Source organism: Vicugna pacos, chromosome 5, assembly GCF_048564905.1.
Source record: "Vicugna pacos chromosome 5, VicPac4, whole genome shotgun sequence".
Taxonomy (NCBI): Eukaryota; Metazoa; Chordata; class Mammalia; order Artiodactyla; family Camelidae; genus Vicugna; species Vicugna pacos.
This window is the reverse complement of record NC_132991.1, coordinates 40970367-40985157: the sequence shown is the minus strand read 5'-3', so window position 1 is coordinate 40985157 and position 14791 is coordinate 40970367. Positions and strand designations below refer to the sequence as shown.

Sequence of the window (14791 nt, the reverse complement as noted above, 5' to 3'; positions counted from 1 at the left end):
CACAGACTAGCAGAAATTAGAATAATGGTTTCAATTTAATCCACAATAAAGTTGTCAATAATATTCCAAATGTCTATATAGATACCACACATTATTAAGAATATTAAGAACATTTGACTCATTCCAAAATGTATTTAAATTGTTAAGGATTAACAAAATAGCTTTGGAGCTATTTTTTGGGAGTACTATTTTTAACAATATGCAAAAATAGTAATATTAGTAAAAATAACAATGATTTAATAAACAGTGCTTAGTGATTTTCTATGTGTTTGCATATATTTTGTCACTTGATGTTTCTCCATATTTTGTGAGATATGGACAATCATCATCCTCATTTTAAAATGAGGAATCGAGGTTTGGGGAAGTAAGTCAGCTTGTTAAGTTCTCACAGCTGGGGTGTGAGTGTGGGAACTGGAATTTAAACCCATATCTGTCTGTCTGTTTTTTTAATTAAAAAAAACTTACTGAAGTATAGTCAGTTTACAATGTTGTGTCAATTTCTGGTGTACACCATAATGTTTCAGTCATACATATACATACAAATATTCCTTTTCATATTCTTTTTCCTTACAGGTTACTATAAGATATTGAATATAGTTCCCTGTGCTATACAGTAGAGACTTGTTGTGCTATCTATTTTATGTATAGTAGTTAGTATCTGCAAATCTCGAACTCCCAACTTACTCCTTCCTAACTCTTTCTCCCTCTGGTAACCATAAGTTTGTTTTCTATGTCGGAGAGTCTGTTTCTGTTTTGCAAATAAGTTCATTTGCGTCTTTTTTTTTTTTTTTTAGATTCCACATATGCTTGATATCATATGGTATTTTTCTTATCTGTCTGTCTTAATCACAGTTGTCTGTCTTATCACTAGCTCTAAAAAATAGGCAGAAAAACAGCTACTCCAGGATTGGCATACCCTAGGACTCAGCTCTCAACATAAGCATGAGAGAATCAGGAGGGTCTAAATTTAGAAGGGTTCTGTACCAACATTGGTGTTTTGCAAATGAGAAAACCTAATCAGGAGGTATCATTTTGAACAAGCTGAACAACTTGGAGGAGTCTCGTCAAATGTTATGCTCCTGTGGGAAGCGCAGTAACTCGAAGGCTTTGATTTTGACGATTTAGCACACTCCCTAGCCCAGCAGGCACTCAAGCCCAGATGGGATGACTGACTGTCAAGCAAACGGGCCCCAGGCCAACTTACTTTCCTCCAGGAAGCTTCCAGGTCCACATGAAACTGGGAGGAGACTCAGTGACACCTCATACACAGGAGGTCTCCTGAGGTCTGACCCAGTCCTGACATAACCCTGGAAGCTTTGAGACCTGAAGGTAACTGGATGCCCGTGAGCTGAGGTTCTCATACCCTGAACTGTGGACTCGTGGGATCCTCGAACCTTTACCCAAATATATGGTTTCTCAAACGAATACTAAAAATGCAACTACCATATTGGGGTTTTCCGTACTTAAAAATATTGGAGATGGAATTAATATTCAGGATTATCTGAATTACTAGCAAATACTCAAGTGATTGCTTTATCAAGTTCATAACCTTTCCCCAATTACAGGGACTGTCAAATATTTAAGTATATGCACATTGGCTCTGTGGGAAGAGAGGATATATTCTATCAGATTCTGCAACGACTTCAGATGTACGTCCTGGTCAATTATTCTTGTTTGATACATGTGAAAGTCATAAGAAAGTATGGCATCTGTCTTGAAATTTAAGATGAAGAGAGGGAAGGGTGAATTAAGGCTACAATATTTCTTTTACCCCTTCTGCTATTTAATTTACATAAATGGCCTTTTTAATTAATCATATATAGATAAAATATAAATATTAAATTTAGAAATTAAGGCAAATTTTGTTAAGAACCCTATTCTTTCCAACTATAAACAATGTCCAAATCATGTGCAAAATAATCTGGTAAGCCTCATTAATTATGCTAATGAATACTTTCCCAGTATGTGCATTTGCACAAAAATACCAGTTCCTATACTGAACAAGTTGCCTCATCTCCTAAATAAATTTGAAAAACAGCTATATCCATTCCTTTCCTTTAGCACTGTGCTTTGGAATCAAATCATATTACACATGCAAAAATGCACACAGTGTATTATTTTTACTACTAGTGTGACCAATACCCCAGTACTCCTGGTATTATTATTATACTGTTGACTCTGCTCACCCGCCTAAGGGAGAAAGTCTTTTGAGCTGTCGTTTAGTGGTGGTAAGTTTTCCTTAATCAGCTCAGCTTGTAAATGAAGTTTTGCACATGTAAGACGGGAGGACTTACTTAAGGAGCAGCTGGTGGCAATATACCTTAAATTGCTTTGTGTTGAACATTTTAAAATGTTTATCCTTATTCTATTTTCTTATTCTTGGACTCAGAAATAAGATTTGGAATCTAATGGGTGTACAAATAATGATTATTTTATTAACAATTTAATTTAAATACCTTACACAGAAACTACCTAATGTTATTTTAATAATACATACAGTTAAATACCTAACACTTAAACCTAGATAAATATATTGCATACAAAATCATCCACTTCCTTTGCAAAGAACTGTTCTTGTGTTCTAGGGCATACAGATACAAGATAACTTGGGGAGTTGAACGGATAGTGATTCTAATCCCACTTCTCACACTTAAAATCTTGGGCTAAAGTTCCTGAACCTCAGTTTTCTTTCTTCTAAATTGAGACTAGCAATATATTTCTCACAGATTTCTTGCAAGTGTTAAAAAGATAAAGGAAATAAAATTGCACAGCGTAGGATCTGTTCTTAGTTGGTTGCTTAACAAATGTTACATCCCCCTTATCCTCTAGGGGGCTCTGCAGGTCATTGCCTTTTCATAGGCAAGTCTGTTTTTGTTTGTTTGTTTGTTTGTTTGTTTGTTTAGATTCAACAAAATGCCATATGGCTGAGTCTAGGACAAAGAAAAACTGATCACGGTTAGCTATCTCAATGTGATAGAAATAGAAAATATTATAATCAGTTTGGGGCTGAATCAGTGACTACCAAATTTTGTACAGAAAATAATTGGTTTAATTGTGTTGACAGAAATTTGGTTATAAGTGGTTTCCATGATTTTTTGACAGAACAAACATTTGATGCAACTCCAAATAAGGCAGTTATTTTGCTTTACTCTATATTTACCAGGATTTCTCTGAGATGATATAAGTGCTCGTTTCTCTCACACTATTAGCTTAGGGCCAAACCAAACAGTAGAGCATTTTTTTTTTTCGCTAAAGACGTTTTCTTGTATCAGAGGAGGCAGGTGAATATAGTTAAAAGAGTACTGGATTCAAGAGACTAGGATTTAGTCTGGCTTTGTCACTGTCTAATTGCATGATCTCTCATAAATCACTTCCTCTCAGTTTGTTTTGTCTGTAAATGGGCAGAAAAGAGAAGAATTATTAAATTACCTATATGTAGAATTTCTTCAGAATAGCATTAACATGAAAAATTTTTGTATTAAATAGTGGGATAATTTAGTTTCCTTATGTGTCCAATGTAAACATTCTCCATTTAGCACGTTATAAATACAAATCATGTCTTATACAAATTTGTTTTATGGTATATTCTCCTAATGCCTGGGAAGATAAAAGCCTTCCTAAATAAAAGATTGTTTACCAAATCACCAGTGTTTGACTAGGTATTTTCAAAATCAGCTCATTTCCCCAAGAATCATTTCTCCAATTCTGAACACTAATTTGTAGTAAAGTTCTTCAGTGGTCCAGCAGGGGGTGCTATGTAAGAAGACTGGCAGGAGGCGCTGGAGGGAGACTGTTGTGGATGTGCTCTAGCTACTTAAGTCATTCCCGTACCTTCATTCAAAATCTCTGCTGCATCTAAAATATATTTTAATGACTGTGAAAACTTAAATGTCATCTAGAATTGCAATATTGTTAATGAGTTTGGCACAGTCTTGTCTCTGAATAATTTGTAAAGAAAAATGTTCAGTTATTTTAGAATGCTACCCTTCTTGGCTCTTCCCTCTCCCTCTCTCTTTCTCTTTTGTTTAAAAGAACAACTTTGCTAATTTGGAGATTATAATTATAAAAGAATATCCCTACATTCCATTAAGCTACAAAGCTGCTACTAATAAAATGACTTATCATATCCTGTGGCTTGAAGGCCACAGAATATGGAACCCAACAAATTCTTTTCAATATGACTTTATTATGCGTTGGCTCTAAAAATCGGTGGTCTTACTGAATCCCGCTGTTTCCTATAATCATAATTGGTTTAGCAGAGGGCCTACATTGCTAATCTCCCTCATTTCTACGTTGATTAAGCTACTCCTAATGGATTTAGTGCATACAGAGAAACGAGAAAAGCAAAAGAAATTATACTGCCAGTGAATTCAAATAAACGATACACAAGACCAAGGAGGGCGGCATGCAGACCCACATGATTAAAATTTAAAATGAATTCCCAACCTTTCCGAGGAGGAGAGCTATATGTTAAATGATAATGATGGCGATAATAACACATTTATTCAGTGCCTTATAGCTTACACATAAATTATCTCTTTGACTCTTCACAGAGACCCACTGCAGTAGATGGTTATTCCCATTTTTCAGTTAAGGAGACTGAAGTTCAGAGAGGGGTTAAGGTAGTAGCCCAAGTTCACACAACTATAAGTAACAGAGCTGAAGCTTAAGTTCAGATCTTCTGAATCTGATATACACTGTTTGTGTGTGTGTGTTTTCTACTTTATCCCACTGTCCAGGAGTGTTCTTAGATAGCAATGTAAGGAAGGCGTGTGAAAGGCAGACAAACAGAACCACCAGGAGCAGCTTACGTTGGCAGAGAAGCTGCGGCAGTCACCCCTGGAAACAGCTGCCTGGTACCTCGCCATCCTCTCCTTCAAGGACACCACCTCTTGGAGGTCTGAGACACCCTTGCTCCGTGAGGCACTGTCTTCCGCAAGTCCACTCGCAGGCTTACTAGGGTCAGCAGTCACTGAAAACAAATTTAGCATGCTCAGATATGTTTCAGGCTTTGGAAAGAAAATAGCATACCCTTAGAAACAGTGAAGGCATTTAAAAAATGTGGTCTCGGAAAACAGACTGCAACATTTCACGGTATTTTCCGTGTGTCATGGTCACCCTCTTCTCTTTAAGCTTTCAAGCCAAGCTATAAAGTGCCTATGTAGGGGCATATGTTTATGCAAACATCAAAAGAAAATACTGTCCCCATGCCTACTCCTGTAATTATTCTGCTAAACAATAGGTACTTCTTAAGAGATACATAATGTTCATAATGAACATTCCTGAAGCACTATGTGTTGGATTTGTGCTAAATGCTGTAAAAACATTATCTCATTTACCTCTCTAACAACCTCATGAAGCAGGTGCTATTATTTTCTAAAATTTATAGATAAGAAAACAGAGAGTCCTAGAGGTTAAAAAACTTTCCCATGATCACACAATTAGCAGGTGGCAGATTTGGTGGTTTGACTAAATCTTAAGCAAGTCTAAAAATTGCTCTTTGCCTCTCTCTCTCCCCTTCGACCCTCAAAGAGATAGATCTAGCTAAAATATGTGAATGCTACGAGAATTAGACTTGGCTTTTGTCTTTTATTTATAAAGGTATGTGTTACATAAGAAAGAAATAATAGTACCATTAAAAGAAAGCTTTGTCGGTCATTCCAGATAGTCTGATATTTTCCCATGTAAGACATCTGCCTGACAAAAATACAGGGTACTAGAAATTATATATTCATAAGCAGAGCGAAAGACTGCATGATCACAGAACAGTTGTTAGAAAAGTCTTAGAGATCCTATAGTCTCACCTGGTCTAACCAGCTCCTTTTAGGCATAAGGAAATACATTGAAATGTTTCTTTATGTGAAAGGAACATAAGCAGCCTCCCTGGTTCATATGATTCTCTGTGGTTATTTAATATATGTGCCGGAGCTGGTCTCAAAACTAGTTTTTTTTCTTTAATCTAGTATTCCTTGCTGTTATCCCTCTGCTTGTTGGCTTACTATCCGCTCGTAAAGAATTTTTAATTCCAAAACCATTTCAAGGGCTCTTTCTGGGACCAATCAATGTAAGGTAGGGGCGTGTGTGTGTGTGTGTGTGTGTGTGTGTGTGTGTGTGTGTGAGACACAGTCATACATCCCCTGTCTTTCACCTTAGGACTGATAGGTTTGGAGACTCACAGGGTAGGCATCTTTGGTGTATTTTGTTACTTGAATTGGTTTGATTTAATTATTGTGAACCAAGGCCCAAACGTTCCCAGGTAACAGTCCACCACGCTGTTCCCTCCCTGCCCTGTTTTTTGTACCTCCTCACTCAGCCCCAATATTGAACCAGCACATTAAATTGTTTGCTTTTTTCTATTAGTTTCTTCAAGGTTTATGTACACAACAGCAGTTGAGAATAACTTCTGTGACCCAGGAAAAATTAAAAATCATTTGTATTTTGACTCCTTGAGTACTTAGTTTTCCATAGAGACTTCTTATTCAATTAAAATTTTCATTTGTTTTAATTAAAATTGTAAATATATATTTCAAAAGTTAATATTTATTTTTATATTTTGTTTCACATGGTATCAAAAAGAAACAAGATAAAAAGGAAGACATTGCAACATATGAATGCTGTGATTGTACAACCTGATACGTTCACAATAAATGTCAGTTATTTTTAAAAATTCAGCTGTCTTCCAAAACCTTATATCCACACAAAAGTCCATTCCTCCAGTTCATTCTGATAAAAAGAGATTCCCCAAAATTACTGAAACTATTTCACATGCTGACGAATATGTATCTTTCTTTTTCTCTGTGGATTATCTGCACAGATGAATTCTGTATATGTTCAGCTGTAGTCTTCTTACTTTGTTGTAAATGGTCACTATATAAATGTTATTGAACACGAACACTGAAGTTTTTCCACATTAAGATATAAATTTCATTTTGCCCATTATTCATAAAAGGTGTCCTTCTATTAATCTTAACAAAAAGTTAGCAGTTTATTTTGCAAAACTTTACAGACAGTATTTACTTTCCAAATATTTCAAGTTTTATCATTTTTCATCCTACTGGGAAATGCCTTAGATTAATGGTCAGGAAATCAGTTGCCTGAGTATTAAGAGATTTGGATTCTATTGCCTTGGGGCTTTTTATTCTGATCAGAAAAGACATTACATCTTTAATCTTTCTCTCTTTCTCTCTCTTTTTCTATTATCTCTCTCCCTCTCTTTTTCCCATCAGTAAGTTTGCCTACAAAGGTAGGGTTGTGGAGTGGAAAACTTACCTTGAATTAACAAACTGCGTCCATGTTGTTTCCTAACTTCCTAAGTCAGTGTCTTTCAATTTCTTCATCTGAAAAACAGGGTGATACTTCCTGCCCAGTGTACTAGAAGGCAGCACACCTGTCTGCTCGTATCTTGATGCTGATGACACCTGATGTAAATTTGTAAGGTTGATAAGACAGCCCATTTCTTAGCGATGCTAAGAAAGATAGCGATGTGGGTCACCTGACCTTGTCACCTATTTCAGAAGACTTGGATGCAACTGAGATTGGAGAACAGTGTGAAATGAGTTTAGGGTAACTTTAAAGAAAATGGTAACATAGAAGAACAAATTGGGTGTAAGACTCAAGGGTGTCTTGTTCAACGTGGGGAATATATTCATATTTTTAAATAACTATAAATGGAAAGGAACCTTTAAAAATTGAACAAAAATTTTTTAAAAAGCTAATAATTTACTGAAAAAAAAAGATGCCACTGTCATAAAATACCTGTGGAAAGTAGGGAATAACAGAACCTCTAAATATGTAAAAGAGACAGTGAATGAACATGCTATAAGGCTAAAGTGGTCTGTGAGAAAGAGGAAGGGAAAAATGAAATTTTCAGATGACTATTTCTGTTAGAAAGCATTATAAATATTAACATCACAAAACCATTGTACTAGAAGTTACTTGTCTCTGGAGTTTAAAGGTAATTTGTTGTGCATATGAGTAAATGAAAAAATTTAAAAGTTCAGTGAATTCTCCCAAATTTCCAGAGTTAATGACGTAGCTAGGCCTCAAATCCATTGCACTCTAAATATAGAATGTTTTATTTGCTGATAAGAAAATAATTGCTTAACTGTACAAAGTATTAATTCTTTGTGTAATAGAATAAATCATGTAAAGCAGAAAGAGTGTGAAGGGAAGCACTTTTAAAGAAAATAAACCACAAATAAATACAAGCTGTTACCAAGAAGACTATTAGAAGCCAAGGAGAAGAATATTTTCTAAAAGAATTCTGAGGTTCTTAGGAAAAATATTTATATTATCATTTTTTATAATATAAGAAGTTACATACTACAGACAGATCCAATTTATGTCCACTTTCTATTTTCTTAAATCATGAGAATTTATGTCATTCAGGATCTATTTTCATGAGCCCCAAACATGTGCTTTTCTTCTGCAGTTTTTTAAAAGGAAGAAACTGACTCAAGCAATCAAATTTACCCAGGTTACAAAATTCATTACGCCTTTCTGAATTTCACTTTCTACTGAGAGTCCTTTTTTAAAGCATCTTCTAAAAAACAAAGTAGTACAATATAAGATAGAATAACCTTTCTTTCTTGAGCAACTATCCATCTGCCTGTAGTCAGTCATAGAAGAGATTCATAGTCAGCCTTTTGTGTTTCCTTGGAGGCAATCAAATAATAGCTTTAAGATGTTAGATAAAGAAAACGATGAGGAATAGTCAATGTAATTAAAATACTTTGGCATTTTCTCCTAATTTCACAATTTCTATTATCAGTGGAAGAATTCTTAGAAATACGCACAGACTAATATCAGAAGGCATTTCAAAAGGGTCACTGAGACCTTTGTTAGGAACCATTCTCCTAACTAGCTGTTCAGGAAATTTCAAAGATGGAATTCAATGGTTTATAAAAATGGGATGTTCCTACAGCATTAAGAAATGACAAATCTATCCTCATTTCCCATTGAACAAATAATTGTCTAAAAATCTGAAATAACAAGTTATAAATATAACCCCAAGATCTTTTTAGAGTAATGATTTGGAAATAAAGGTTAATGACTTGATACATAGAGCTAGGATCAGTGCATTGCTCAAAAATACTGTCAAAGTCAGAAAAATGCTTATTCAGAAAATACCTAAAGTGTCAGGATTCACAAGACCAAATGCTTTATTATGATCTTATTCCTAAAGCAAGACTCCATGTCAGCACATTTTCTAAATTTAAATATATCTTCTTATTGTCAAAATATGAGAGGCACATTCCCAACGTGTAGTCGCAGATAAAGTTTTATGGAAAGGATGACTGTGTAAAAATGCAATGGATGTTACTGGATGAAAGACAGATATTGAACACCAGATACTTTAAAGTAGGCTTACACAAGACTGTGTAAATTTTTGTGAGTCACCTCATTCTTGTCCCCTTTGCCAACCCAGTATAGATTACGTGAGAGTCTATAGAATAAGAAAAATACTTTGACCTCTTTATTCATTAAGAGACCACTTGCTAATGTCTGAGCTGTGAAGCTGATATTTTCTGTTTGATTTACAGCAGAGGTATAATCAGAGGTGTCTCTGATTTACTAGCTGAGGTGAAGTCAGAAGAAAGGAATGTTATCAGAAGTGAGAAAAGAACTAAGGGTATTAAAGTCTTTTTAGAAGAATTAAAATACACATTGAAGGCAATTAATAGAGTAAAATATGCTGCAGAAAAGAAAGCCAATAACTTATTAACAACAATGTGAAAGATGATGACAGAGACAGAGAACAGACAGCAAAATTCAAACTACAATAGAATAGCATTTCAGTGGGACGATGGGAGAGTGGGAACAACAAATGAGATACAATAGAAGAAAAATTTACTGAAAATAAAATTTGGGAATAGATTTAAAATATTTACCATAATCCAGCAATAAATTTCATTTTAAAACCCCAAGATATCAGCAAATCCTGGTAAAACATTTCAGATTCAAGGAAAAAGAAAAGCTCTACAATTATCCAGATACATGAAGAGTTTCTGTGATAAAGAAACAAAACTCAGGCATCCTGAGATATCTTTATGACACTGAACACTAAAAGGAATTAGGGAACTGATTACCAGTTACTGAAATTTTAGTTTTGTTAACTGGAGTCTGCATGAATGCAAGTTGGTACTCATGTGAGAAGTCAACAAAATGTCAAACACAGTCCATGGAACAAAAGTTAGCCAAAAAGAAAACAAAGGTCCTTAACATATAATACCTAACCAAGAAGGTAGAAATAAAACCAAATGTGATAGTTGTGAAAATAAACATGGGTCAAACTTCACACTAAAAGACAAAGACAAAGACAAATAAATCCAACCGTATGCCACCTGCAAGACACAAAACTTGAGAAAATACTGGGCAAGAAATCACCAGGCAAAAATAAGTGAAGAGATGTTATCAGGATTATATTTCTTTCATGCAAAGCAGCATTAAAGACAAAAATATGTTAAATGAAATAGAGGGCTACTCTGTAGATAGATGACGCCACCCCACGAGGGAGCTGTACCAACTAGGGGCCCCTCCACGCTGGCTAGCACAGTACGGAAACATACACAGATCATCTGTAACAAGAGGAAGGAGAATTTTATGGGAATGTAATTGCTGTGGATGACTTTAACCTCCTTCCATCTTTGACATATGAAATTTCAAAAATAAATTATTTGAATTATATAATTAATAAAGCTTATCTTAATATACTTATTACATTACTATGAAACAAATATTATCTACAATATGCATGAGACACGTTCATTTTGTTCCAGAGCTTTCAGTCTAGTTGGAAAGAGAGACAGTCAGTTATAACCGAAGGAGTTAATGGGTTTGCACCAGGTGAGTTGGAAGCCTACAGGGGAGAGCCTAATCCTCTGGGGTGTGTCGATGAGACAGGTGTCGGGAAGGCATCCTGAGAAGTGGAACATCTGCGCTGACACATGAAGGAGTTGGATGTGTGACTATGTGGAAGAGGGAAAGATGCAGAAAGGGGAGGAAACAGCCACATGCCAACAAATCATGTTGGAAAAATTAGCTAATGATTTTGAGGAAAACATTTAAGATTTCCTCACCACACTGTATATTACATACGAAGTATTAGATGGACTAAAGGGTTAAATGATTTTTAGAATGATGAAAAATCCTTAGAGAAATGTAAGTAATTTACAAAATGACTTCAGTTGGACTTCTTAAGCATAAATATTCAAAGTGGAGAAAATCAAAAAAAGTATAAGGCAAAAGAAAAACAGAAGAGGGACAATTATAATAAATAGGCTACAGTGTTAATTTTCTGTAAAGAACACTGACAGGTTGGAAAAAGAAACTAACGTTAGTGAAAAAATGCATAAGGGATTCAAAAGAATGATTCACAACTAAAAAAAAAATAGGAAATATATATAAAGTGCTTTCTGCATGTCAGACAGTCTATGTAATGCTCTCAACCACACTGTGAGGTAGAGACTATATTTATTTTTAATCTCCATTTTACAGATAAGGAAATAGAGACACAGAAAGATTGTAAAACTTCCTCAAGGTCAGATGGCTGGTGAGCTTCAGAGCTGGAAGGGGAAGCCAGACAGTCTGGCTCCAGGTTGTGTGACTTAGTACAATCTATGCTACAACTTAAGAAGTACAGGTATCGAGAAACCAAAAGACAAACCCAGACAATCACCTTCCCAAGTAAACAGATGAAGAAAAATTCAAACAACAAAGAGATGCCTTTTTTGTTGTTAACTGACTCTTTGCATCTGCAATAAAAATATATACAATAAACCAATAGTCCTAGATAGCCAATCCAGTGTATAATTATGACTCAAAAGAAATTCTAAAGTTAATAGTAATTTGAACCCTTGAGCAGAAAAGTGAGAATTTAATGTTTTTTTCCTTGGAAATTTTCTACACTTAGTTGAAGAAGACTTTATTCAGTCCAGACAAAAAGCCAGGCAGAAAATAAGCTGTTGTGTCACATGGAAACCCACAGAACTGACGCAGACACCCATACCAGCTTCAAGGAGGCAAATACCCTTTTGGTGACACATTAATAGCCTCATGCTTATATTCTGGACATATTATAAAGAAGTCAACTGCCTGGTGCTCAGAAAAACTGATTTAGAACTAAATTGGAAGTGATGAACTGAATTCTGTCAAATCTAAATACATGATCTATAACCCAGCTTGGATTTGTGTACAGGATATCATACCAATGGACAGACCATAGACTCAGAACCATTAGCATGAATAAATTTTCTATAATTCTTAATATATGCATATCCCTCAGCTAATAGTAAAATTCATCTCTTTTAAACATTCAGAATGCTGCTGCCAAGTCAAATTCGTAATCAATTTGAGTTTTATCTGTTTTATGCTCATTTGAATATTATAAAACCAAGAAGTAGATGGAGAATAAAGTGAAAGAGCAAGTGTATATAGCACAATCTTGATTAATTTACAGTTCTTAGAAAACATGGAGAAGAAGGGCAAAGAGCAACGAGTGAAAGTGTATCCCCTGACAGCACAAAGGCTGTATTGCCCATCTTGCCAGCATCTGAACGGTGAATCAGATGATACTTTTTAAACTAACCTCCCAATGGTACCATTCCCCCCAAATGCATTGTGTTGTTGTGTGTACTCTTGTCACCTCCCCCAAAATCCATCCATTCATCTGATTACCATGTTTTATAGATTAACAAAAACAGATCACCTCAACTGTTGGTGCTTACAATTGTTTGCAGTGCTTTGTTACAGCAGCAATAGGAAACCATCACAAGCATCCACTGTACACTTACATATACCTGACCAAGTCACAGATAGCTACACGGTAGACTCTTAAGTCATAGTTTGGTTCCAGCTCCCCCAGATCTCACAGATTTATATAAACAAACCACTCTGTAATGGAAACATCTTTGAGTTTCTTCATTCTTGAAAGAATAAATGTCCACCTACTCGGCTTAAATGTGTATTTAGATTCTAATCTCTCTGGGGAACAGAACTGCCATTTCTAATTGTAATAACTTCTTCTCATATAGACTTGTTTCCTGTTGTCTGCAGCCCCTATCATCTCACAGGAAGAGTTCCTGGTACGAGAGCAGTAATAAATGAACAGAATTTAGATAGAAATTAAATAACCATTAGTACGTTACTAGCACTAGCTTAGGCATATTTGAAAATTTAATCTTATTGCTACTAAATATTTTTAATTAATTGCATAGTTTATTTAAAGAATTGGCTAGTTTAAAAAATCAATAATTGAATAAAATGACATAAGTTTCTTTGAAATGGTCAAATAAAGTAAAACTATTAGGTGCCTATAGATGATGCATATTTTTACAACATAAATCTCTTGTTAGATTTTTCCCTAGCACGAAAAGACTTGCATTAAAACAGTGATAACTGTCTGTTAATGAGTATGAATTATGTGCTAATCATTTTACATGTATTCTTATACATCTACTTTACATCTAATTCTTAAACAACCATGTCTTTTGGGTGGTTATTATTTCCATTTTAATGATGATTAAAGTAACACTGAAAAGATAAAATCATATAGGAAGTGGCTGAGCCTGGAATTAAATTCATGTACTTCTGAATACAGGGCTATTTGACTCTACACAGTCTTCTACGTAAATATTTTTCATTAAAATATAGCATTTTATTATAAAGTAAATTTTTAATTAAGGGTATGAATCCTACTTTCTGCTTCCTAAATATCTATACACAAATCCTTTCCAGACATTTATTTCAGTGTATCTAGGGATAAATCAGAGGGAAGCCAATAAGTTGAATTTCTATGGCTCTAAGTATATCCTTTTTTGTCTTTATAAGCTTGAGTTTAGAATTAGAAATCAAAGCAAATTCCTCAGTTAAATTTCTTCGGTCACTATAGAAAACAAACTTGAGAAGGGGTTAGCTATCGATCCAAGCGAGCAGGGAAAGGGACCAGCTTTACTATAAGGGAAAGAAAATGCAGCGCAAGGTCCACTTCTCTCATTTCCTATTGATCTGCTTTGCCTCAGGCCATGGGGGTGGTGCCATGCTCCCATCAAAGTTTCTGCGTGTCTAAATCTGCATCCCAGGTATACAATAAGGACATTTGATAAACTCTCTTCTTAAGGCTTTAGTCATACATTCAGTCAACATCTACTGCCCATCCAGTGTGACCAAGCATGGTGCCCAGGGCTGGGCATGAATTAATCACCGTATATCTGGTCCTTTTCTACTTGAAAAGAAAAGAAAAATACCAGAGAGATCCTCAAGAAATACTAAGTATTCTAAGAAGTGTTGATCTGGCTTTATCTCTTAAAACAGAAATACAACAGGTTGCATCGTTTCAATATGCTGACTTGTGAACAAAAAAAGTTCCCAGATGGCTGGCCCTGCCAAGGAAGATGGCTTGTCTGAAGACACACCAAATGGCGCCCTCCTTAGGTGGAGACTCCTTGGAGGCACACATGCCACATTCCCGCCTCCAAAAATCACATTCATTCATATGAAGATGAAATTGAATTAAAATGGATCAAGCCCAATCAGATTTGATGGGACTGAAAAGTCAATTATAGGTATTCTCATAGTGGCTCAATTTCTGTTCAGATTTTCCCCACTTAACCTAAGCAGGGAGTATCTCCTCTTCTGTGCTCTTTAAACATTTGAAAACTACATTTCTATTTATATTACTTACTACTTTTCAGTGTACCTTTGAATCTCTCTGCCCTCCCCACTACTCTCCCCTTCTGCCTACATGCAAGTCCCCCCAGCACAGGGCCAAGTTAAGCTCATTTCAAAAACCTGT

General features: G+C 35.3%; 1 protein-coding gene across 2 annotated transcripts in view; it reads right to left on the bottom strand.

The window, feature by feature from the left end:
* XIRP2 (xin actin binding repeat containing 2) overlaps positions 1–14791 on the bottom strand; it is a 256785-nt gene that overhangs the window by 41437 nt on the left and 200557 nt on the right. For both annotated transcript variants that reach the window (XM_072962100.1, XM_006201097.3), the window contains one exon: positions 4812–4972. In XM_072962100.1, coding sequence (XP_072818201.1) covers positions 4812–4972 — 161 coding nt within the window. The remainder of the gene's footprint in view (positions 1–4811; positions 4973–14791) is intronic.